Source organism: Dromiciops gliroides, chromosome 4 (genome assembly GCF_019393635.1).
Source record: "Dromiciops gliroides isolate mDroGli1 chromosome 4, mDroGli1.pri, whole genome shotgun sequence".
NCBI classification, from domain to species: Eukaryota; Metazoa; Chordata; class Mammalia; order Microbiotheria; family Microbiotheriidae; genus Dromiciops; species Dromiciops gliroides.
The window spans coordinates 179,877,339-179,902,521 of record NC_057864.1 but is presented as its reverse complement, the minus strand read 5'-3'; the positions used below and the strand labels follow the sequence as shown (position 1 = coordinate 179,902,521).

The following is a 25,183-nucleotide window of genomic DNA, read 5'->3' as shown; positions in this document are numbered from 1 at the left end:
TAATCCTAGCTAAATTTCCAGGTCTTAAGTGTCTTGTTCTGCTTTGAAAAAAAAAAATCATTTGTTTCTGTAGCTATGATCTTGCATAGATAGAAAGGGAGATAGGCCTTCACTAAAATATTACTTCTGTCACTTATTTCTGTGGTCCATCAGTCAAGCATCAGAGAGAAGCTGGAGTACCTCATATCTGTACTCAGGGGAACCAGGAAATGATGTCAACACCTGGAGTCTTTGGGCCCCTGTGCCAATTAAGTCTGGGGGGGGTTTTAATACTATTTATTTTATTTTATTAATACTATTTAAGAAAAAAAATAGCCTAACTTGTGTGAGGGAGAGGAAGTTAGATATTGCTCCCACCACACCATTCATAGCAAGATTGTTTTAAGCTCCAAATATAAATTTGATTCCAGGTACATGAATTTTGTGTATTTGACTTTCGTTTGTCTGGTATGGCCAGTGGTTTACCATGAAATTACCCATTTGGAAAGCATTTGCTATAAATGGTAGGGAAAGTGTACAAGAGAACCTGATTTCCTCTCCCACCCCCAGAAAGCCCCTGAGAGTCCCATATTAAGTCACCTGATCACCTGCTTGTATACTCTATTTTCTCTTGGTTTATGATGATACATTCTTCTGGTTCTCCTTCTACCTCCCTAACTGCTCTTTCTCTGTTTTGTTTTTGACTTCTCACTTTCTTCCCAAACCCTTGAGATTCCCCAAGGCTTGTCTTTGGCCGACTTCTTTTCTCTGTGTTCTTTCCCTTTTCAATCTCATTTACTTCTGTGACTTCAACTATTTATTGGTTGGTTGGTTGTTATCCTTCATTCTAGAAGAGGACCAAAATGACATCACAATGTAAGGGTCAAAGTATAGTGTGTCTGCCTCTGGCTGATCAGACCAATAGGAGCTCAGAAGGCTCTACTAAAGGTTTGGCATTTGGGATGGAGAGGTCTCTCAATTTGCACATCTCACATTTCCTTTGAGATACTGTAATTCTGCCTTCTGTAATGTGGGCATGCCATGCTGGGCTGTCCTTTGTCAGTGTCTCCCTTATCATGCAATTGATTTCAGAGTTCTTCAGAAAGAACTTAAGAGTGTCCTTGTATTGCTTCTTCTGACCTCTGTTGGAGTGATTGCCTTATGTGAGTTCTCTGTAAAATAGTCTTTTAGGCAAAGCTATGTTTGGCATTCAAACAACATTGTCAGGGGCAGCTAGGTGGTGCAGTGGATAGAGCGCCAACCCTGGATTCAGGAGGACCTGAGTTCAAATCCAACCTTGGACACTTGATACTTACTAGCTGTGTGACCCTGGGCAAGTCACTTAACCCCAATTGCCTCACCAAAAAAAAAACCAAAACCCAAAACAAAACAAACAATGTGGCCAGTCCTTCAGAGCTTCATTCTGCTGTAGAGTTTGAGTGCTTGACAATTCAGCTTGAGAAAAGACCTGTGTTCAGTACCTTATCTTGCCAGGTGACCATCAGAATCTTCCTAAGACAATGCAAATGGAAGTGATTCAATTTCTTAGAATGGCACTAGTGTATTATCCAGGTTTCACAGGCATATAACAATGAGGTCAGCATAATGGCTCTATAGACCTTGAACTTGGTAGGCATCCCAATACCTTTTCTCTCCCACACTTTCCTTCTTTTCTCTCCCAAACACTGAGCTAGTTCTGGCAATGTGTGTGTCAGCCTCATCATCTACGTGCACTTCCTTCAAACATATACTTCCAGGACAAGTGAACTTATCCACAACATTCAAAATTTCTCCATTTGCTGTAACTGATGGGTCCAGGTATGGATGGTTCAATGCTGGATGCTGTGTTTTCCTGTTGTTGATTGTCAAGCCAAAGTTTGCACAAGCAGCAGAGAATTGATCCATACTCTGTTGCCTTTCAGCCTCAGAGATTGCATTGAGTGCATAATCATCTGCAAAAAGTCATGCACCAACTCTCCCTCCATTTTAGTATTGGCTTGTAGCCTTTTCAAGTTAAATAATTTACCCTCAGTGTGGTAGTTGACCTTGATGCCGTTTTCATCTTCTTTGAAGGCATCTGACAACACTGCTTGAAAACATCATGCTAAAAACATGGGAGCAAGCACACAGCTCTGCTGACTGGGAAAATGTGAGAGCATTGTCAGAACTCATGCAAGCATGCCATCATGGAACTGACATATAATACTGATGAACTTCTCTGGGCAACCAGATCTTGCTATGATCTTCCACAAGCCCTCACAACTGATAGTACCAAAGACCTTGGTTAGATCAGCAAATGTGTACAGATCTCTGTTCTGCTCCTGGCATTTCTCCTGGAGTTGTCAGGCAGCAAACATCATCTTGACCATCCCTCAATCCTTTCAGAAGCCACACTTCAATGTGCCAAAAGAGGACATGCTTCAACTATTATCTCTAGCCCTAAGCTCTTCTAAGCTCCAGAGCTGTATTTCCAACTGCCTAATTAATAATCTCTACCAGGATGTCCCACTTTTACCTCATTTTCAGCATTTCTAAAACTATGTCATCTTTTCCCTTTAATCTGCTCCTCCTTTTAGTGCCAAGAGCTTCTGGGGCTACCTGCCCAACTCCTCCTGGAAGTGGAAGAATGGGTTCCTGGGGGGGGTCTAGAAGGAACCCCAAGGGACTGCATTTCTAATATTCACATGGATGATACATTAATACTAACATGGATGGGAGCATTGATAATCAGCAAGACTTAATTAGCTTTTTTTTTTTTTGTAAAGGACAATTACTAAGGTAGTTTAATAAAAGCAGTTGGTACAAAAAAAAAAAACCAACCCTGGGCTACACTCTCTTACAAGTTCACAGAATCTAAGGGAAGAGTGGATTACTTGTGAGAGAAATGGGCAGGTTACACATGGGGCAACCGGGCAAATTCACATCACCTGGCTATTGGATTCCATAGCCGGAATTATTTTCTGGTACAAGGGGTCGGGCTCCTTGTAGTTGCTTCCTTCTTTGGGTGGCTATCTTTCAGTATTGGGACAGGATAGAGTACTGACCCTGGAGTCAAGAGAATCTGAGTTCAAAAATTCGGGGGGGGGGGTGGGTGGGTGGGTGGGGGCAGGGCAAAGAGAGTTAAGTAACTTGCTCAGGGTCAAGTGTCTGAGGCCAGATTTGAATTCAGGTCCTCCTGATTCCAGATCTGGTGCTTTATCTACTGCACCACCTAGCTGCCCCGAGTTCAAATTTCACCTCAGATACATACTAGCTGTGTGACCCTGAGCAAGTCACTTAACCCCAATTGCCTTAAACATCTAGGGCCACCTCCAGTCATCTTGATATATATCTTACCACTGGATCAAGATGGCTCTGGAGGAGAGAGTGAGGTTGGTGATCTAGCACAGCCCTCCCTCTCTTAAATCCAATCCACTGCAAGTCATGACATCACCTCCGGATGTCATGGTCCTCTTGGAGAATGAAGGACAAACAACAACAATCTCACTATCTCTTTATGTCCATGTTTATCCTTGTGTTTCTCTCTGTTCTTGGCTAGATGTCTTGTCTCTTGTCTCCAGGACATAGTCAATGGGGATGGGTGGGGGGTGGGGGGGGTGAAGGGAGAAAGAGAGAGGGAGAAATTATTTTCCAGTCCCCAAGAATGATTCTCTCTGAACCTGGAGTGATTCCTTATAGAAATGGCTGGACTGGGTCAACTACTGAAAATCCTTTGTTATTTAAATTCTCCAGGGAAGAGGTTAGCTTGTTTGATTAGCCAGTTAGGCTGTTTACTTCTTCTTCTTTTTAATGGTGAGGCAGTTGGGGTTATGTGACTTGCCCAGGGTCACACAGCTAGTAAGTGTCAAGTGTCTGAAGCTGGATTTGAACTCAGGTCCTTCTGAATCCAGGGCTGGTGCTCTATCCACTGAGCCACCTAGCTGTCCCAGGCTGTTTACTTCTTGATCCAATTAAAGAGGAATAACAATACTGAACTACCTTGTTCAGACATTTAGAACTTTATCACTGTGACTACCCTTACATTGAACATCTTGTAATTAATCATACAAGTTGGGATAGGGATGTCAACTCTATCCTTATGCTCTGATTTCTCTTGTGTATGGCACAACTTTTCACCCATTGTTTCATGTTCAAAACCCTGATAGTATCTTTGACTGTACTCTTTCCTTCACCTTCCATATAGAGGTGCCAAATTTTGCCAATTTTATTTCTAGATCCTGTCTTTTCCTATTTGATCTTGCACCAGTGCAGGTCTTTATCTCTCACTTATGTTATTGGAATAACCACCTAAACAGACTTTTCACCTCCAATTCATCCTCTTTCCTTTTCTCTAATCCTCAATACTACAGCCGAACGAATCCTTATGCATGTAAAAGGGTAGTTGTGGACTGATTTAGTCAATCAAATGATTTGCACTCCAATTAAAGTATGCTATGGCCTGTCCAAAAATGTTTAATTCTTCATCCTTCTATTTTAAGTACAAACCTGTCAGAAACAATTTTTTAAAATTAATGTAACATTATTTCCCTCCTCCTTTTGATGCTGGTTATAATACCAGTAATAATATATAAGATCTGGAATGTGTAAAGTGAATCCCATTATCCCCTGGGCTGCCTTAGGAGGTACAGCTCCCCAACTCCAACCCTGAAATCCCTAAGCCTCAAATCATAGCCATACCCATCTGAGTATTTCCATCAGCAAATATAAAAGTGGAACCTGGATGGAAGGGAGAAGGAGGCAAGGGAGAAAGAGATGAGAGAGAGGGAAAAATACCAACTCCTCTCCCTATTAAGTGGACCCTCAAGTTTGAGAATAGACATTCAGACTCAGCTGCCCGTGTTGATAAATCATCTCTCTACCAGTCCCAGGTGTGCAAACTACCTGAACTATAATGAAGAAGGTGATTTAACCCTAACTTTCACTTTAACCCTATTATAATACACAATTTGTAATCCCAATCCTACTCCTAATCCATATTGGAGACAACTAGATCCAAGTGTTCAAAGATTTATTAGGTCTGATCAGTGAACCTAGACTTACTCAAGGCTTATATATGGAGGCAAAGGAATATTGGAATATAAGAAATCTTTGAGTAAGGGCAAAATCAGGAAATTTGTGGGGGTAATGGGAACAATTTAGAGTCATTTTCAGGGGAGATGATTATTGCTGTGACAGTCATTATCCAGATGGGGCAGCACCTCTAACCTTACTCTCTTCCCTCGAGGTTTTAACTCCACAGAGCTTCAAAGGTTTGTTCTATCTGCCCCTGTCATGTTGGGTCTTGGACACCATGTTGAGAATCCACACCAATTCCTTTCTTTGATGCTCTTAAGTGCCAACTGCCCGTTGGAGCTCTCACCTTTCTGTCCACTAGCCCACCGCTCATCCTCTTAAGAGCCAGCGGCCCTAGAGGGAGGATAACAAGACTTCAGGCTCCCCTTGCCCAGGCCCTTTCCCCGCCCAAAGAGGCCCCTTTCCCTCCCCTCCTCCTCTCGAGTTATACTGGGCTGACATCAGAGGGTGTTCCCCTGGAAAATAAATTCTAAGTTACCCGGCCCAAAGCCCAGTTCCAGGCAGCCCCTAGCTCGATCCCGGTCCCTATCCCCACCCCAGTCTGCAACAGTTCCCAGATCCATACATGAGTTCGCTGAGGTCAGCGGCCTTAACCTGAACCTCGCAAACTCCCAAATCAACTAAACCAAATCCCCTATTCTCAGACCCACTAAGACAGCTCGAGTTCCCCCACTTCCAAGGAGGAAACGGGGGACTAGGGGCAGAGGAACCGGGAGTCCGGGAACCTAGGAGTCAACGGATAGAGTACAAGGGTCCAGTGCTGCTGAGACTGGGAAACTGATTCCAGTTTCCAAGCTTCGAGGGGGAGCTGTCCAGCGAGTCGGGGTACCTCGCTTTGAAAGGGAGGAGAGTCAAAGTTTTGGCGGGGCAGGAAAAGAAGAAGAGGCCACGGGGTAGGGAAGGGAAGCTGACTCCCCCTCTAGCCGTCCGGTCCGGGGCGTCCCCCGCCCCCCACGTGTCCACAGCTGCCCCAGCCCCTCGGAGGAAACGGCGCCGCTTCCTGCGGGTCGGGCCGGGGATAAAGGCGTCCAGCCCCCCGCCCTGGTCCCGGCTCTGGGTCCGCCAGCTGCCTCTCTGCTTCGGCTGCACCATGGCCTCAATCGGGACCGACCGCTCTGGCTCTTCTCATCTCCCTGCGATCCCAGCCAGACTTCGAAGCCCCCTCTGGCTCCTCCTCCTGCTCTGTTGTGAGTGAGATGCTTCCCGGGGCCAGGGAAAAGGGAGCTAGAAAGAAGGGCTGGGGAGAGGGTCAGGAGGAAGGACGCGTGTGAGGGACCGGGATGGGGGAGGTAGGGCAACTGAGGGAGAGATGGCTCTGGGTTTGGCGCACCATGTGTCTTGAATCCCTCCACTCCAGCCCATCTCGAGGAAAGTCCAAGCACTGTACTGAAAAGGGTAAGCCCCTGGGAGGGCTGGGATGTGAACCAGAGGATGAGTTTTGTGGGGGAGAAGTAGGGGGTTCAAGGAAGCTGTGGCCTGACTTTTCTAGCAGGGGCCTGTCCCAACCAGTTCCTTCCGGGAGCTTGGAGAAACCCATGTATGAAAGGATCTGTTCTACCTCTTGCCCCAGTAAACTAGTCCCAAGCCAGAGCAACTTAGTCTTACGAGGAGCTAAATGATAGCTTACATTGATATAGCAGCTTACAAAGCGCTTGTCTTGAAACAGTCTTTGTTCGGAAGGTGGTTAAGTATTATTGCCCCCATTTTGGGGAAAAAAAAAAGGGTGGGGGAAGGGGTCTCCGAGGATTTCAGTGACTTGGCCATTGCCAGTAAGCGTTGGACCTAGGGATCCAAATCTTCTTGCTCTGGGACTCCAATTCACCTGGACCTTCTGACTCTAAGTCCATTGCCCATTTTACTACATCGCAGTACCTTTACTAATCCATGCAAGGAATCTTGAAGGTTGTCCCTTGCCATCCTTTCTCCTTTCCCTTCTCCACTCCCTAAGCCTTACCCACATCCTTTCTGCAGTCTCCTTGAAGCACTGGCCTGAGGTTGATCCCCATGGTTTGCTCTCTCACTTCAGTTCATAGCTTCCTCTTCCCGCAGCTACCCTAAACTCGAAAGGCTCTGATGCACAGACAGTCCCTGATGTCAACAATGTAGACCCCTCTAAGCTGAATGGTGAGTGTCCAAAGTGGCATTAGAGTAAGAGCCCAATCTTTATCAATGCTTCCTGGGGAGGGGGATACTCCCTTGAGATCCTACATTGTTCTTCCTTTCCAGCAACACCCCCCACCCCCAGTAAATACGATTGCCCTTCTTCTTTGTTTCCCTTTTCCCTCTCTGCATTTTGCTGTTTTAAGCTACCTATCTCCCCATCCAGAACTGACTTAAGGAGCTCCTTAATTGACTAAAAAAGCTTGAGAGTATCCAGGGCTTCCATGGGATCTCAATATCTGGAAGGAGGGAGGAGTGATCCTCTTAGTGGGGAAGATTGTTCAGGGCTGTGAGAGAGGAAAGGCACAAGGGTACACAGATGAGGGACCTTTTGCATTTGTGCCTATAGTGATGACCTCAGAGCAGAAATATGAACTAACAGCCAGACAATGCTGGTTTTACTATTCGGAACACATGGAAAACATCAGCAGAGAGGACTGGTGTGAATGGGACATGATCAGCAGGTAGGAGGCAGAGGCTGGGCTGGGAACTAGGCCATGGGCCTGGGATTATGCACCAGAATCTAAGGGGTGGGACCTACTTCTCCAGGCTGGGTATTATCTTAAAGAGTTATGTACAAATGAAGGCAGAGCCCTGGGTCTGGGGTGGGACAGTGGCACAGGGGATGGCTTTTCCCCAGCCCTCCCTCATTCTGATTCTCCTTTTCCCCTTTCCCCCATGCCCACAGGCCATACAGTGATTTACAATCCTGCCTGGAGAAATTGGCAGAATTTTTCAAAATGGGTTTCCCCAATCCCTGGGCCGAGCAGATCATCTTCCAGAGCCACCAGATGTACTTTGCAAACTGCTCACTAGAGCGAAGGCCCCTCTTCTTTGACCCCCCAGAGGAGGTGCTGCTCGCACTGATCATTGCTCCCATCTGCCTCATCCCTTTCCTTGTCACCCTGGTGGTATGGCGGAGTAAGGACAGTGAGGTCCAGACATAAAATGTCCCTGCCCCTCATCAAAATGTCTCAGTCCAATTTCCAGTTCCTCCCCTCCCCTGAGACTCTATTCCATCACACCCACCCCCTGGGGAAGCTCAGTCTGAACTTCTGGTGGGAATGGGGGCAGAAAGGGAAAGACATGTGTGGACCTAGGCTCTAGAATCACCATAATAAATAAACCAGTTGTTGGTCCTCCCCCCCAAGAAGTTTATTGAGCTGTGTGTCTTCTCTCAGTCTGTTTCTGGCATGGTCCCTGGGCTTGGGGTAGCAAGGGTGGAAGGAGTCAAATGGACCCCACGGCCCTCTCATAAAGGCTTTCCTGATCCTTGACTCCATTCCTGCTCCTTCCTCTGAGGGTAGGGCCCTTCCTGACACTGCTCCTAACCCAGCCACAGGAAACATTCAGGAAACAACTCCCATCCGCCCTGGATCGGGAGATTGGATAGGGGGAGGGGGAAGTATAACACCCTTGCTTTCCTGGCCTTACTTTCCTTTTTAGGGCCTAAGGTGCTAGACCTCCTAAGGTGAGTGCAAGGAGATTCATCCAAAGAGGTCTCAGGACAGAGGGCAGTATGCAAGAGAAGCTCTCTCTCAGTTACACTGAGCTCCCTCCTGGACCCTGTTCTCCCCTCCCCCTCTAATTCAGAGGTGTTTTCTACAATTCTGGACACCAAACTGCAGCCTGGCCACATGCTGCCCTCTGGCGTCCACACAAATCAAGGACACTCAAGGGGGATGGGGCCAGTGAAATCATCCACATGTGGCAGAACAAACTCTAGTGTACCACACTTGGCATTTCACCAGAACCTACTTACCCACTTATTATGACCCAGGGTCCTCCCAATGAAGATGCTTGCCCACTCCTTTGTATGCAGGGGCTCCTTCTGGGATCCATCTGCCCTTGGACACCCCTCATTGCTCCCTGAGAGTTACCCCATCCCCTCAAAGTACACACCTTTCCTCTTTATGAGCAACATCTACGTGCCCCAGGTACATTCCCTGGGACACACCTATTTGTACCATATGGCATGCCTGTCCTCATATATGTCTCTGTCCTTATGGATACTCATCTCATAGGACACACCTCTTCTTTCCCATTAATGTGATTGACATCTGGGATACACTTAGACTCCTTCAAGTAGGCTCCTTTCTTCTCATTTAATATACATGTAGTCTACAGGTACATGGTCTCACTCAAATGGCCTTTAGAGATGGAGTCCTAGAAAAAAAGCTCCTGGGTGAGAAGAAAGCCCTGACACAGGATTCAAGATGCCTGGGGTAAGAACATGCAGACAATGGGGCAGCTAGATGGCGCAGTGGATAGAGCACCGGCCCTGGAGTCAGGAGTACCTGAGTTCAAATCCGGCCTCAGACACTTAACACTAGCTGTGTGACCCTGGGCAAGTCACTTAACCCCAATTGCCTCACTAAAAAAAAAAAAAAGAACATGCAGACAAAACACTCTCCCCTCTTAGTCTCCTTGCCAATCAGTACTTGGGGGGGGGCACAAAGATGCCTTCATTTGAGACATTCCAGGGACCTGCTAGACAATGCAGCTGTATCACTCCTGAGCTGTAGAGGCTTACCTAAATTTGACTTTTTCTCTGCAAACCATACAAACCAGCAGAAATGCACCTAGGCAAGATGGCTGGTGGCCCAATTATCTGCAAGTAAACCAGTATTTCTCCTTAAGTCTCCTCTAACCACTATTGCAGGGGCAGCACTATTATTTCCAATGTATTTCACCTACTCCTCTTGGACTTCTTTGGTTACTAGGAGGCACCTTGGTGGCTCTGTAGATGGAGTGCTGGACCTGGAGTCCTACCTGTGTGACCCTGAGAAAATCACTTAACTGCTGCCTGCCTCAGTTTCCTCATCTGTAAAATTGAGATAAATAACAGCAAGAGTGTTGTGAGAATAGAACGAGATAATAGTTGTAAAGAGCTTTGCAAATCGTAAAAATATAAACACTTGCTATTATTATTACAGTTCTGGAAATGTCTGTCCTCTGAGATCTCAGCCCTTTTACCTTCTCCATAGGAGAGGATATATTTGGTCTCCTACATGCTTGGGTGGATACTGGGGGGAGGGGGAACTGGTTTACACTAACTGGCACATGAATGCCCTTCCTCTCTGTTGGTATACAATTTGGTTGCCACATTATTTATATCTATCTGTTGTTAATTGGCTACTTTCCCTCATATCAGTTGTTCAGTATTTATTTTTCATGTCTTGATGTTTCAACATTACATTACATAGTCTCTTTCTTTGCTCTTCTCTTGAAGTGATGCCTGGTTGGTTAGTGCTAGTGGTCAGTCCCATTATTCCCTAGGCTCCCTTTGTACTTACAGGCTTCTACTAGGAGATGGTAGACTGTGGGTTCCAGTCCTTTCTCTTTTGCTTATATCTTTCCCACCTGGTGCAGAGGCTTGACTTTTTTTTTTTGGTGAGGCAATTGGGGTTAAGTGACTTGCCCAGGGTCACACAGCTAGTAAGTGTTAAGTGTCTGAGGTCACATTTGAACTCAGGTCCTCCTGACTCCAGGGCCGGTTCTCTATCCACTGTGCCATCTAGCTGCCCTGAGGCTTGACTTTTTTTTTTTTAATTGACATTAAAATTGTTTTTATTATTTTTTTTAAATTTTTTTATGAGATATTTTATTTTTTCCATTACATGTAAAGATAGTTCTCAACTTTTGTTTATACATGCTTTACAATTTCAGATTTTTCTCCCTCCCTCCCCTCCCTCCCCCCTCCCCTAGACAGCAGGCAATCTGATATAGGTTATATCTATATATCTCTATACATATACATATAGATATATATATATATACACACGCACATATATATACACATAATAACATTAATCCTATTTCTGCATTAATCCTGTTACAAGAGAAAGAATCAGAGCAGTGATGCAAAACCTCAAAATAGAAAAAAAAACAACAGCACCCAAAACAAAAGAAATAATATGGTTCAATCAGCATCTATACTCCACAGTTCTTTCTTTCTTTTTTTTTTCTTGGATTTGGAGATCCTCTTCTATCATGAGTTCCCTGGAACTCTTCTGTACCATTGCATTGGTGAGAAGAATATAGTCCATCACAGTAGGTCAACACTCAATGTTGATGATACTGTGTACAATGTTCTTCTGGTTCTGCTCATCTCACTCATCATCAGTTCACGTAAGACCCTCCAGGTTTCTCTGAACTCTTCCTGCTCATCATTTCTTACAGCACAATAGTATTCCATTGTATTCATATACCACAACTTGTCCAGCCATTCCCCAATTGATGGGCACCCCCTCAACTTCCAATTCCTTGCTACCACGTAAAGAACAGCTATAAATATTTTTGTACATGTGGGTCCCTTTCCCCCTTCCGAGGCTTGACTTTTAATAGTTTTGTTTGCCAAGTGCTTCTCCTACTCCTTAAAAACAAGGTTCCCTGAACTACTGTGTACTCATGGTGAGAAAGCTGTTGTTACTTGGCCCTTCTCCAATCCAATCTAATCCAGTCCAATCCAATCCAACAAACTTTTTTTAAACAAGATTTTTAAGGATATATTTTGTTTTTGCAACACCTTCATTTCCAAATATATCCCTTTCTCCTCCCCTAACAAGTAACCCATCCCTTGTAACAAGGCATCTTTTATTAAAGAGCAAGAAAAAAAAATCAGTGAAGTAAACTAAACAACACATCAACAGAACCTAATGGTATACGCAATGTTCCATACACATCATCTCTCACCTTTGCAAAGAAGTGGAGGAGGTGCATTTTCTCAACTCTTCTCCAGTGCCAAGTTTGGTCAGTATAATCATACCATGTCCAGGTTTTTAAAATTTTGTTCTTTCCATTTCCATGGTCGTTTCCTGGTTCTGCTGATGTCACTCTACATCATTTCAAAGGTCTTCTTATGCTTCTCTGAATTCTTCATATTCATCATCCCTTATTACACAGTAATATTTAATTACATTCATGAACCATTCTTTGTTTTTGTTTTTGTTTTTGCTTTGCGGGGCAATGGGGGTTAAGTGACTTGCCCAGGGTCACACAGCCAGTAAGTGTCAAGTGTCTGAGGTCGGATTTGAACTCAGGTACTCCTGAATCCAGGGCCGGTGCTTTATCCACTGTGCCACCTAGCCGCCCCCCCCCCCATTTTTTGTTTAGCTGTTCCCAGTGGATGAGTGTCTACATTGTTTCCAGATCTTTGCTAATAACAAAAAAATGCTTCTATGAAAATGTGGTCCTACATGGAAATTTTCTTTCTATTTTGGACTTTTTTGGCATACACGTCAGCAGTGGAAGTCTTGCCTCAAAGATGCAAAATAGGGGCAGTTAGGTGGTACAGTAGATAAAGCACTGGCCCTGGATTCAGGAGGACCTGAGTTTGAATATGGCCTCAGACACTTGACACTTACCAGCTATGTGAACCTGGGCAAGTCACTTAACCCTCATTGCCTGGCAAGAAGAAAAAAAGATGCAAAATATTTTAAGACATTTTAGCATAATTCCAAATTCTTTCCCAGGAGTAATTCACCACTAACAATGTACTTCTCTTTCTGAAGTCTCTTCGGCATGGACTATTTCCAACTGTGTCACCTTTGACAATTTGTTGGTCATGAGGTAAAACCTCAGAGAAGTTTTGATTACATTTCTCTTAAATTATGTAGGGCTATCTTTCATATGATTGTTAATAGTCTGCAATTCTTTTGAGCACTGTTTGTTCATATCCTTTGACTATCCACTGGGATCAGGATCATGGATTTAGAGCTGAAAAGGAACCTCAGAAATGATCAAGTACAAACCTCTTATTTTGTAGATGGGGAAATTGAGGCCCAGGAATGTAAAGTAACTTTGCCCAAGGTAAGTGGCAGTGTCAGGATTCAAACCCAGGTTCTCTTATTCCAAATCCTGTGGCTTTTGCACTGCACTATGTTGCCTACATGCTAGTCAATGGCTCTTAGTTTTATATATCTGTTCTCTGTATATATTAGCTATCTTTGTACCCTGTATATTGAATATCATGATCCTTATCAGAGATATTTGATTCAAAGATATTTTCCCCAACTAGCAGCTTTTTATCCTAGTTGCATTGCTTTTGTTTATGTGAAAGCTTTTCAAAGTAATACATTTTATGTTCTATAATCATCTCTATCCCTTCCTTTATTAAGAACCCTCTACTCTTCCTTCCCATCCAACCTCAGCTGTAACAGTGAAAGGTATCTGATCTCATTCTTTTCTAAATTTATGACATGACCTTTAATATTCGGATTACTTATCCATTTTGAGTTTATGTGGTTTCTGCTAAACTTCTTTCTAATTTTCCCAGAAGTTCTTAGTAAATATGGAGCTCTTCTCCAAGTAATTTATGTTCTAGGTTTATTGAACAAACTAAGTTATGGGGTTCATTTTTTTCTGTCTCTTATTTAGTCTGTTCTATTGATCTATATTTCTGTTTTCCAATCAGTACCAACTATTTTTGATGATTACCGCTTTATAATGTAATTTGAATTCTGGAAGTTTTATTCCTCTTTCATTACAACTTCATCACTTTCTACAGGAAGTCTTTCTTGATTCCTCAACTCCAGTGTCCCCCCTTCCCTAACTTTTGTTGTCCTTGTTTAGTAGTTTCAGTCCTGTATGACTCTTTGTGACCCCCATTTGGGGTTTCCTTGGCAGAGATACTGGAGTGGTTTGCCATTTCCTTCTCCAGCTCCTTTGACAGATGAGAAAACTGAGGTAAGAAGGGTAAAGTGACTTGTCCAGGGTCATATAACTAGTAAGTGTATGAAGCCACATTTAAACTTAGGAAGATTAGTTTTTCTGACTTCATACTTGGCACTCTATCCACTGTGCCAGCTAGCTGCCTTGTATTAATTCTGAAAAAAAAATTCTATAATGTACAGGTCTCACATAATGTTTCTGTCTGTGTTACCTTAGATGAATCACTTTACCTCTCTGAGCCTCCGTTCCTTTATCTGTAAAATAAGAGGATTGCATTTGATGACTGCTGAGGTCACTGCCAGTGCTAAATCTATGATTCCATGATCCTAAAGGATAAGTGCAGGAAAAAGAGCCAAAATCTGAAAAGAAGAATTGCAAACTATTAAAAGCTCCTTGAAAGCCTGGATAGTTTCATTTTTTTGTCTTCACATCCCCAGCACCCAGCATAATGCCTGGCACAAGAGAGGCTCTTAAATGCCTGTCGATTAATTGACTAATTGCTTTTTTCATTATTCCTTTTGATATTTTGGATCTTTTGTTCCTCCAAACAAATTTGGATATTACTTTGGCTAGCTCTAGCCCTTGGTGGTTTGACTGGTGTAGCACTAAACCTGTAAACTCATTTAAGTATGGTCATACTTGACCATGCCAATGAATATTCATCTAGTTATTTAAGTCATCCTTTATTTCTTAAAGAGTAATTCTGGGCTAGCTATGTGGCACAGTGGATAAAGCACCAGCCCTGGATTCAGGAGGATCTGAGTTCAAATCTGGCCTCAGACACTTGACACTTACTAGCTGTGTGACCCTGGGCAACTGCCTCACCAAAAAAAAGAAAAAGAAAAAAAAAGAGTAATTCCAACAAGCATTTATTAAGTATCTACCAGGTACTAGGTTCAGGGCTATGTGCTAGGAATTCAAAGACAAAAACAAAAACAAAATACTCCTTGCACTTTAAGAACCTACTAGGAGGTGAAAGGTGTGAGAGGAGGGGAAGGAGAGAGAAATGTAAACAGTTACATTTATATAGATATAGAGAAAGATACATATACATATATACAGAGATACATTTAAATACAGAGAAAGCTATGTATAAACATATATACATATATGTGTACATATATTTATTTTTTGAGAAGACAGATTACTAACAACTAAGGGGATGAGGAAAGGCTACCCATAGGAGATGGCACATTTGATGAGCCTCGAAGAAAGGTTTCTAAGAGATAAAAGTGAGAAAGCATAGGGAACAGCCTGTGCAAAGGCAGGAAGTGGGATGCGGAGTTCAAGAAATAGCAAATAGGCCAGATTAGCTGGAAGTGTGAAGGCTACTAAGCTGCAACAACAATAGTGATGGCTAATGTTTATGTAGTGCTTACTATGTATTAGGTACTTTACTAAGTACTTTACAATGATTATCTTATTTGATCCTCATGGCAACCCAAGGATGTAGATACTAATAATATAACCATTTTTACAAATGGGAAAACTGAGGCAAAATCAGGTCAAATAACTTTCCCAGGGTCACACAGCTAGTAAGTATCTGAGGCTGGGTTTGAATTCAGGCCTTCCTGAATCCAGGCCCAGGGTTCTATCCACTGCACCACCTAGCAACAAGTCTAGAAAGGAAGGTTACAGTTTATATGTGCTAAATTCAGTTTACATGTTTTCTAGAAACAATAGGAAGCCATTGAAGCTCCTTGAGTAAGGGAGTGACGTATACTTTTATTTTAGGAATGTTAATTTGGAACTACAGACCATTCCCAAAACCACCTGATCTAACCTGCCAATTCAATTCAATATACAGGGATAAAAGGCCTACTTTATACTAGGAACTAGAGAAACAAAGACAAAAATGAAATAATCCCTGCCTTCAAAGAGCTTACAAAGGACACACAAGTAAATACAAGTTGATTTGAGGAAGGAGAGGGCACTAAACAATTGGAGCAGGTGGGGGCACAATACTGGGGAAGGAAGCCTCAGGGAAGAGGTGACATCTAAAGGAAGACAGATTCTGAGCAGCAGCAATGAAATACTTGGATGGACCCACAGGCGTGGGAGATGGATGATGGAGTTTGGGGAATGCTTAATAGTCTAGTTTGGTCGGAATGTAGCATTCCCGAAGGAGAGTGTTAAGGATGGAAAGGTAAGTGGGAGCCAAGTTGTGGAGGGTTTTTTGTGTCCTATCTGAGTCGATATGAGAAAAGTTCATTAAAACATAGGAAATAATAATACTGATCCTCCTCCTGGGCTCCAGTGATGGTAATAGTGTTTTCCCAAGGTCTGTGGATTGGCTTCCTGCCATAGGAACAAGTATCAAGCACAGCAAAGACCATAAGATACCTGGGGAAATGACATGGCCAAGGTATCACAGTCCTCCACCCGAGGTAAACTTTGATTTCTCTTCTAGCTTAAAATCTATGATCCTGATGTATATCTTGCCACTGGACCCAGATGCCTCTGGAGGAGTGAGGCTGGTGACTTTGCACAGACCTCCCTCACTTAAATCCAATTCACTGCAACTCATGACATCACCTCCTGATGTCATGGTCCTCTTGGAGAATGAAGGATAAACATTATTATTAAATGTCTCCTCTAATAACAATGGCAGAATAATTACTTGAAATGTATCTCACCTGACCTCTGTTCAACTTCTCTAATTATAGTGCTAATAGTACATTCCTTGGGATGTACCTGCCCTTCCTGTGAACCTCTCTCTTCTCCCCCTGAACACAGTCATCCTTTACCAATAGATCCAACAGTCTGCTGCCCAAGCTCCAACTATTTGCTTCTGATGACAACTTTTCTTTCCATGAACATATGAATGCTCTTCAGGTACTTCCCAGGGAAACACCTCTTTATATTTAACATCTGTCCTATGTACATATCTATTCCTGCCCTGAACACAAATGTATCCAATGACACACCCATTCTCTCCCATAAATATTCCTGGCTACACTCAGCCTTAATCATTTTAATGAAAATTTATTAAGCACTCATGAAATGTAGGTCATTGTGGTAGGCATTGGGGAGAGATGAAGTTTGGCATTTACAGTACGTGTTACCCCCTGCATCTACATGGATTATAACTCCTCTACAACCTAGTAGAGAGTTTTTGAGGATTGCTATGGCCAAATCCTTCATCACTCTGTAGCTAACCTAGAGATGTCTCTCAAAATTTAGCTGGGCTGGTCAACAAATGGCAGATACAAAGTCTGTTGGCCAGCCCACTCTCTAGCTTGGTAGGTCTTCCCAGAGCTTACGCCGAAGCAGTACTCACATCCCCTTTGAGAGGACACATGTGGAAGACAGGGTAAATATTATAACAGTCAGGAGGGGCTAGTTTAGGGATAAAAAAGATGAATTTACTTTCAGAAACAATGAGCTTGAGATGGTATCCAGATATAGAAAGCCTATGGGTAGTGGGAAACACCAGATGAGAGTTCAGGAGAAGTCAGGGTGGGTGATAGGGATTTGAGAATAAACTGCATAGAGACAACAGAAGAAGACATAAGTGATTAAACATAATGAAAAAAATGTCCTCTTGTGTTGTTTTCTATTTGAAGGCAAAAAAAAAAAAAAAAGGTCTAGGCTATAGGAAAGATTCAAAGATAAATAGGGGGCAGCTAGGTGGCGCAGTGGATAAAGCACCAGCCCTGGATTCAGGAAGACCTGAGTTCAAATCCAGTCTCAGACACTTGACACTTCCTAGCTGTGTGACCCTGGGCAAGTCACTTAACCCCAATTGCCTCACCCAAAAAACCAAACCAAAACAAAAAAGATAAATAGGACACAATCCTTGACTTTAAGAAGCTCATGATCTGGTACTGGAGAGAAGACAAAATTGAAAACAACAAGAAAGGTATAAAGTGCTATGAGTGTTCTTTCTAAGGAAAGAAAGTCAGTTTCTGCTTGGGAGGAATTGGAGGAGGCTTAATGGAAGAGGTAAGATTTCACCTGTATGGAGGGCAGCTAGGTGGAGCAGTGGATAGAGCACTGGCCCTGGATTCAGAAGGACCTGAGTTCAAATCCAGCCTCAGACACTAACACTTACTTGTGTGACCCTGGGCAAGTCACTTAACCCCAATTGCCTCCAAAAAAAAAAAAAAAGATTTCACCTGTATGAAGAGGTTCAGCAAGAGGGACTAGAGGTGAGAATCACAGATCTGGAACAGGAAGAGACCTCAGAAGCCATCTAGTGCAGCAGCCCCCTCATTTTACAAAAGAAACTGAAGCCAAGGGAGGGGTAAGAGACTTGCCCCAGGTTGCCCAGGTAGTGAGCACCAAGGTGACATTTGAACCTTGGTCTTTTGCCACCAGATCCAGTAAGTGTTTTCTACTGAGAGTTCTTCTTGACTAGAAGACATTGCTTTGCCCTTGAAGGGCATCCAAGGCATTGAAGAAACAATGTTAACCAAGTCACAGAATGGGGGGCAGGGGCGGCAGGGGGGGGGTGTTACAAGGACAGAAAACAGCTCAGTTAGGTTGGAGTGAAGAGTATGTGGAGGAGGAAGAGATGGGGCTGGAAAGTTGAAGTGATATCGGGTTTTAGAGGGTGTTGGATACAAAGTAAAGGAAAACTTTGCTCAGTAGATGCCGATGAAAGCCAATAGAAAGGTTTTCAGCAGAGGAGTGACCTTGCCAGGAATCATTAGAAAGATTAGTCTGACCGGAGTGTGAAGGATAAAGGAAGGGGAGTAGGGGAGGCAACAGTGGAGGAAGGAAAATCTTTTAAGAGCCTACTCTATGTAATACAGCAGTTGGCAGTGAGGGCCTGATGGGAGGCTAGGGGTGGTAGGAATAAAGGGGAAGGGATGGATGTGAACCATTGCCAACATAGAGTTAAGAGCTTGTGGTCACTGTCTGGATATGAGAAATGAAGAAAGGGAAAGAGCCAGAGATCTTGAATGTGGAAGGCAGGGTAAATATTATTGCACTTGCAAAAAGAATCAAGTTCAGGAGGGGCTGGTTTGGGGGTAAAGAGGATGAATTTCATTTCAAAAACAAGGAGCCAGATGGAGATAGCCTGTGGGTAGTGGGAAATACCAGGCAAGAGTTCAGGAGAGGTCAGGGCTGGAGAGAGGGATTTGGGAGTCAACTGCATGGAGATAGCTGAAGCCAGGGAGTGACTAAGATTGTCAAGGGAGAGAGAAAAGAGACAGAAAGAAAAGAAGGCCTAGGACACCCTGGGGAACACTCAAGTTATGGGGGTAGGGCATTCTGAGGGGCCATCGAAGGGGCAGTTTGGGAAACAGGAGAATCAGAAGGAGCCACAGATGCCAAGTCAGATAGCTTCCTGAGTCATGGGAGCTAATAGGGTGAAAAGGAAAACAGACCGGGAAATCACTCTTCTCCCTATGGACTGGCTAGAAGACTCAACAGATTGGCAGTCACAGAGCCAGAGTTTCACCATGCTCTTTGCTAACTCGCTGTAGGCACCAGGCCAACTCACTTAATCTCGGGGCCTTCCCTCTTTTGATTATCTCCAATTTATCCTGTAGAGAGCCTTACTGACAATGTGATCTTTGAGAGTAGGGCTGGTTTTTTAAAAAATTATTATTATTTGCTTGTTTGTTTTTGGCCTTTCTTGGTATGCCAGGGCCTGGCTCATACCAGGTACTTCACAAAGGCTAGTTGACTGACTGACTTCATCTCTCTGGGCCTCAGTTTCCTCATCTGTGAAATGGGCTACATGGCCTCTCCACCCTAGCGTTTGGTGACCCCCGGACACCTCCCACGGACACGTGGCTTGGTCCCTTGTATGCACACAGTGAGGTCCCTAACAGTCTCCGAGACCACCCCCTCACCCGCACTTCAACAGGGTGTACTCGACGTCTCCCTCTCTCACTGGCTCAGCCCCATCTAGAGCGCAAGGATCTCAAAGTGCCCGGAACCTTTCTACTGAGCTCGGTTCCGGAAATACTGCATCGGATCCCGGAAGTCCGTTCACAGCGATTCCGGTTTCCCCGGGTGACGATGGCGACTAGTTTCGAGTGGCCGTGGCAATACCGCTTCCCTCCCTTCTTCACGTGAGCCTCGGATCCGTTTAGGGAACACCCCCCACACACACACACACCCCTTTTTGAGGGACTTCCCCTCCCCACTTCTTCCTAAAGGTCGCCCCCCCCCCCGTCCCCTTCCCCCAACGGCTGAGAAGCGTGAATTCGGATGCCCCTCCCCCCGGGTGGAGGGCACAAGGACCCCTTAGCCGACCCCCAGCGCTCTCGTCTCTTCTCCCCTCCCCGTGCCTCGTGGGGGCCTCTCCCTTCCCCTACTCCGTGTGCTTTTCCCTCCCCCCTTCCTGTGGCCCCCCCTTCCCCCTCGCTGCCGACGCCTTCCCCCCTCACGCCCCCCCTTCCCCCGCTGCGCTCGCTTCCCCCAGTGGCCTCCCTCCGCCCCTCGGACGGTCCCCTCCTCCTGCCCTTCTCGCTTCCCCGTGTGCCCCTCCCAGCCCTGATTCCTCTCCATCCCCCTCGGACCCCCGGGTCTCTCCTCCAGGTTACAGCCGAATGTGGACACCCGGCAGAAGCAGCTGGCGGCTTGGTGCTCCCTGGTCTTGTCCTTCTGCCGCCTGCACCGACAATCCAGCATGACGGTGATGGAGGCTCAAGAAAGCCCTCTTTTCAACAACAACAAGCTGCAGAGTATCCTCCCTTAAGGAGCCCCGCCCCTCCTCGTCCTGCCCCGACACATTCACTGACACCCTCCCCCCACAGCCCCCCAATCCCCTCGGGGTGGAACCTCGGTGCAGATTTAGACTCAGATGTCAAGACAGACTTCTTAGCAAACAAGAGATGGTGAGTTTTCCCGTTAGTGACACCTGGATGTTGTAGAAGAGACTTAGGTCTGGGCTAACATTGGGCCTCGAAGGTTCCCTCCAGCTCGGGAGGTCCTCAGATTCTGTGATCTGCCCAGTAGTGATTTTGCAGCTCAGCCCTGACTGACCCGGCTCTTTTCTGTCTTCCTCCTTGACTGTTTTGTGTTGCTGGGGTGGCTGGCCTGGTAATACAGGACAAGCGGATTCGAGGCCAAATTGGCCTTCAGCAAGAAAAGGAAATTAAACTGTTTTGGCCCAATAATTGCACCACAGAGCTCTGGGTCCACTTTGGACAGACACTGGGTTCTCTGGTTCATCCTTAGAGCATCTGAGAAAAACAGTTAGAATGACAAAGACAGAGGCCAAGAAATCCTTTTATTCCTATAACCTGTTCTTCCTGTAATAAAAGGCACTGTTCTTGATGCTGGAGAAAGAAAGACAGGATATAACCCCTGCCTTTGAGGAGCTTACATTCCATGGCTGAAAATAGCAGAGACATATATAAGAAAATATAATGTGTACAAAGTAATTATAAGCCCTTCTCCCCATCTCCACTCTCCAGAGACATCCATCCAGATCCCATTTGGATATTCTAAATATTGTATGTGGTCTCCAGGGTTTTATTCTCTGTTGGGTTTGGCTTTATAATTTGTTCCACCTCCCCCATTCCTGTCATTCCCTTAACCCTAAGTCAGGGAAGCTCCCCATGGAATCTATCCAGATTGTGTTGGAGGAACTGAGGAAGAAAGGTGGGTGCCATTCCTCAGTCCTTGTACTGTCTTTTCCATGATGGTTTTACCTTCCAGTAGATCCCCTGGTGTTTTCCCTCTTCTCCTTGTCCCTCTTTTACCTCTCTCCTCTCCTTCATGGCAGCAGAGCCCAGGGTGACTGGCAGAGTAATAGCTATGCTTTCTTGATTCATGGCCTTTCATCTGCCTCTAAAAGTTGGGGTTTTCTTACCCATCCTCTTTATACCTATGTAAATGGGAAGAAAGGAACATTCTTTGGTAAAGGCAACAGTAAATTTGGGATGGGAGCTGGGTGTGGGACAGGGTTAATCTCTCAGTGTCCTGAAAGTAGGACCTCCTCCACTCTTTTCCACCTCATTAACCCTCTTAGCAACTTTCCCATGCATGATTGCTTTCCAGGAAACCTGGAGTGGCTGGATAAGAACAAGTCCAGCTTCTTGATCATGTGGCGGAGACCAGAAGAATGGGGGAAGCTCATCTACCAATGGGTGAGACACCCCAGCATTAGTACAGAAAAAGCACCTCACCTTGGGGCTAGAAAGGAATTGGGGTTCAACACTGTGTGTGCACACTTACTTCACTGTGCAGATCTTCATACCAAGCACTTTGGGAACGAGTTGTAGAAGAAAGCTACGTCTTGGGCAGGCCTTTCCTAATGCCTCAGTTTCTCTGGCCGAATAAAGCTTCCCTCTCTTTCCCTTCTCACTGTCAGGAGCCATGGGGCTGGGCAAGGCCATATTTTCAAAGCACAGTGAGGGGAACAACAGGCTACTTTTTGACCGGAGGCTCTGACCACAGGAGATAAATGAGGAAAGGGCAAAAAAATAACTCGAGGCCTCCTCCTCACACACATACTCAGGTTTTCCTCAAACTCACAGAATGCCAATGAATTTCTTTGAGCCATTGTAGAGTCAGAACAGGCTGAAACTTGCAGCCACAAACCCAAAGCCCTCCAAAAAGGGAAGCAGCACTAGTAGCAATCCAGCTTGTACAACAACATCTAGCCCCCACCCTCTCTCCTGAATAGGGGCCTAACCAGGACAAGAGGCCCCTCATTAGCCACGTGAGAAGTTGTGGTTTGAGTGCTGTGTATGTATGTAAATATAGCTTCCCTTAGAGAATGTGGCTACTCAGCCACTCTTCCTCAGAGGCTAAAATCAGCTCTGGTACCTGATTCCTGGATTAGAGGGGTGGGGTCAATGAGGTGACAACCCTGAGGACCTCTCAGGCCCCACTTAGCCCTCATTTTCTATGTCCACAGGTTTCCAAGAGTGGCCAGAACAACTCTGTATTTACTTTTTATGAACTAACCAATGGAGATGACACAGAGGATGAGGGTAAAACCTTTGATAACCTCCCTCCCTCCCCCCTCCCCACTTTGAATCCTGTATTTCCTATTCTGTTTTATTATCCATCTCATATTCTTGACCCCTGGGCTGCAGATACTGAGGAAAAGCTGAGTGAATGTGTGTGTATGTTTGGGGGGACAGGATAATAATATTCTTCATTCCCCCCTGACTCAAGTATCAGCAGAGGTGAGTTGGGGGGAAGGGAGAACCTAGCTCATTCAGGTGTTTTTGGCTTCTGTCTAGTCAAGAATTGGGGTTCATTTTGATTTCTGAATCCTTTTCCTTATAAGCCCGTTCTTCTAGATCCTCAGAATCACCTCTTCTCCCTAGAGCCAGTTTCTAGATCAGTAGCAGAACCGATAGCTCTTGGCTTCAGCTCCCACCCTTTGGGGTCCTGCTTGCTCCTTCTACCCTCTTCTCCCTTAACTTGGAATGCTATTGCCTTGCATAGTGGCCAACACCACACAACAGCCCGGTCTGGGGAAAGCTCAAGGTGCTTTCAGAAAGTAGGCTCCTTTGTGTCTATGGGGTCCATGGACATGTTATGACCTGTACTGCCTTGCCTTTGGCACCTTACCTCACCAGTCATCTTGCCCATCTCCTCTCCTATCCATGGCCAGGAAAGTTGGCTATACTAGCTAGTATCCTGGACCTATATAGCCCTGGGATATGCCCTCTCCTCCCCTCCTTTGCCAGTTATTGAAATGCTAGGTGGAGTGTTAGCTCCAGCCCACCAGGTATCTTGAGTTCAGCAGCCTATATCTGTCGCCAACTAGCAATGACCCTACCCATTTCTTTTAGGGGAGAGAGAGAGAGAGACAGAGAGAGAGAGAGAGAATGTGTGTGTGTGTGTGTGTGTGTGTGTGTGTGTGTGTAGGTGGGGGCTCCTCTACAGAGGGGCTCCTCACAGCTCTGCTTTTCCCACAGAGTTCCATGGGCTGGATGAGGCCACGCTTCTTCGAGCTCTGCAGGCCCTGCAGCTGGAGCACAAGGCTGAAATCATCACAGTCAGTGATGGCAGAGGGGTCAAGTTCTTTTAGTGGACCCCCTTCCCCCACCCCATTCCTCAGTTCTTTGAAGGAGATAGGCGCTGTCCCCACAGATTGGAGCTCAGACCAAAATGTAACTTAAAGGAACTTTTCACCTCTCCTGCCCCCCCACCCCAGTTGTGGGCTGGGAGAACCATGGGAGAATTTGGAAAAGAATTCCTCTGTTACCCCACTGTTCTGCTCCATGAGTGGGTTGAGGTAATAGCCCCAGAGAGAAAACATGTGCCTAGTTTCTCCTTACTCTTTCTATTCCCTTACTTCTGTCACTTCGGCTGATCCAGGGTCAGTAAACCTACAAAACAGTCACACATATCTATAAGTACACAGTACCTACTGACTTCTCCCCTCGGGTTTAGCCTGGATCCTCTAAAGAGGGGTAGGGGTTACATAGAGGACCTGGCTGCAGGCAGCCCACAGGGCATCATAGGAATAGGAGATTGGAGAGGGAGGACTGGCAGCCAAATGCCAGGCATGGCTCTGATCTGTGTTATTAAAGCTGGATTTTTCAGCTCTCACTGCCTTTGTCCGAGTGACTCTTGTGCATGTGGGAGAGGGGGCCTGGAACCGAGGATGGCTAGAGTGGTGTATGAACGGGTAAATCTTAGCATAGAGATTTGGGAGCCGCTAAGGTGAGGAAGAGAAAGAGGTCCTGTGGTCTTTTTAAAATATCCACAAGGAATTTCTGGATCAATTTTCTCCAAACCAATTCTAGTCTCTTCCACTAGGATTTAGCTGTTAATGCTTTTTTGGTCAGCATTGAAAGAAGGACCTTGCAACTTGAAGAAACACTAAGATTCAAGCCACAAAGCAGACAGTCCCTCTTTCCCCTGCAGGTCCTAAAGATTGGGTGGGGCTCTCTTTAGTAAGCGGAAGCAAAGGGGTTAAGGCGGATTTGGACTTTGCTTTATTGGAGAGGTGGTCAAACAGGAAAGCGCAGATGACTGCAGGATAGCCAACTGGCCCGGGTTGTGGTCCCTTGGTTGGTTGGGTGGGTGGGGAGCTGAGAGGAGACGTAGTTCTCAATATTGGAGTGGGTGATGGAGAGAGGCGTGTCCTGACCGGATAGCTCATCAACTGGAGCAAACAGCTGAGTGACCAAGGGGGGCGGGGGCGTGGAAAAGAAACCCAGGCGTTCTGTACTCCTTGTGCCCTCTGTCTTTGCTTTCGCCGCTGGAACTACTCAGGCCAGTTAGTGGACGGGGGTGGGGCTGCCTTATCGAGGGAGAGCAGGCTGGTGGCTGTCTCACCCCGACCCTGGAACCAAGAGCTACTCGCATTTCCTCCCCTCCTTTAGGCTGGCGCGCTAGCTCCTTGTATAGCGAAGAACCTCCCTAT

At 45.4% G+C, this 25,183-nt stretch overlaps 2 protein-coding genes across 3 annotated transcripts; both read left to right on the top strand.

Annotated features, from left to right (window-relative positions):
• Positions 1 to 6,032: 6,032 nt before the first annotated feature.
• RAMP2 (receptor activity modifying protein 2) lies at positions 6,033 to 10,089 on the top strand. 2 transcript variants are annotated; one of them, XM_044004713.1, is made up of 5 exons: positions 6,033 to 6,239; positions 7,102 to 7,176; positions 7,562 to 7,676; positions 9,333 to 9,437; positions 9,936 to 10,089. In XM_044004713.1, the coding sequence occupies exons 1-5, from the start codon at positions 6,143 to 6,145 to the stop codon at positions 10,009 to 10,011; spliced, it is 468 nt and encodes a 155-aa protein (XP_043860648.1). In that variant the 5' UTR covers positions 6,033 to 6,142; the 3' UTR covers positions 10,012 to 10,089. The 2 variants fall into 2 exon arrangements, with proteins under 2 accessions (XP_043860648.1, XP_043860647.1); XM_044004712.1 differs by lacking the exons at positions 9,333 to 9,437; positions 9,936 to 10,089 and adding an exon at positions 7,901 to 8,365 and having other exon boundaries at positions 6,047 to 6,239.
• Positions 10,090 to 19,777: 9,688 nt separating this feature from the next.
• Positions 19,778 to 24,363, top strand: VPS25 (vacuolar protein sorting 25 homolog). The gene is made up of 6 exons (XM_043964831.1): positions 19,778 to 19,913; positions 20,383 to 20,528; positions 21,397 to 21,450; positions 21,850 to 21,938; positions 22,712 to 22,787; positions 23,727 to 24,363. Exons 1-6 carry the CDS (start codon positions 19,861 to 19,863, stop codon positions 23,837 to 23,839), a joined length of 531 nt encoding a protein of 176 aa, XP_043820766.1. The 5' UTR covers positions 19,778 to 19,860; the 3' UTR covers positions 23,840 to 24,363.
• The last annotated feature ends 820 nt before the right edge of the window (positions 24,364 to 25,183 follow it).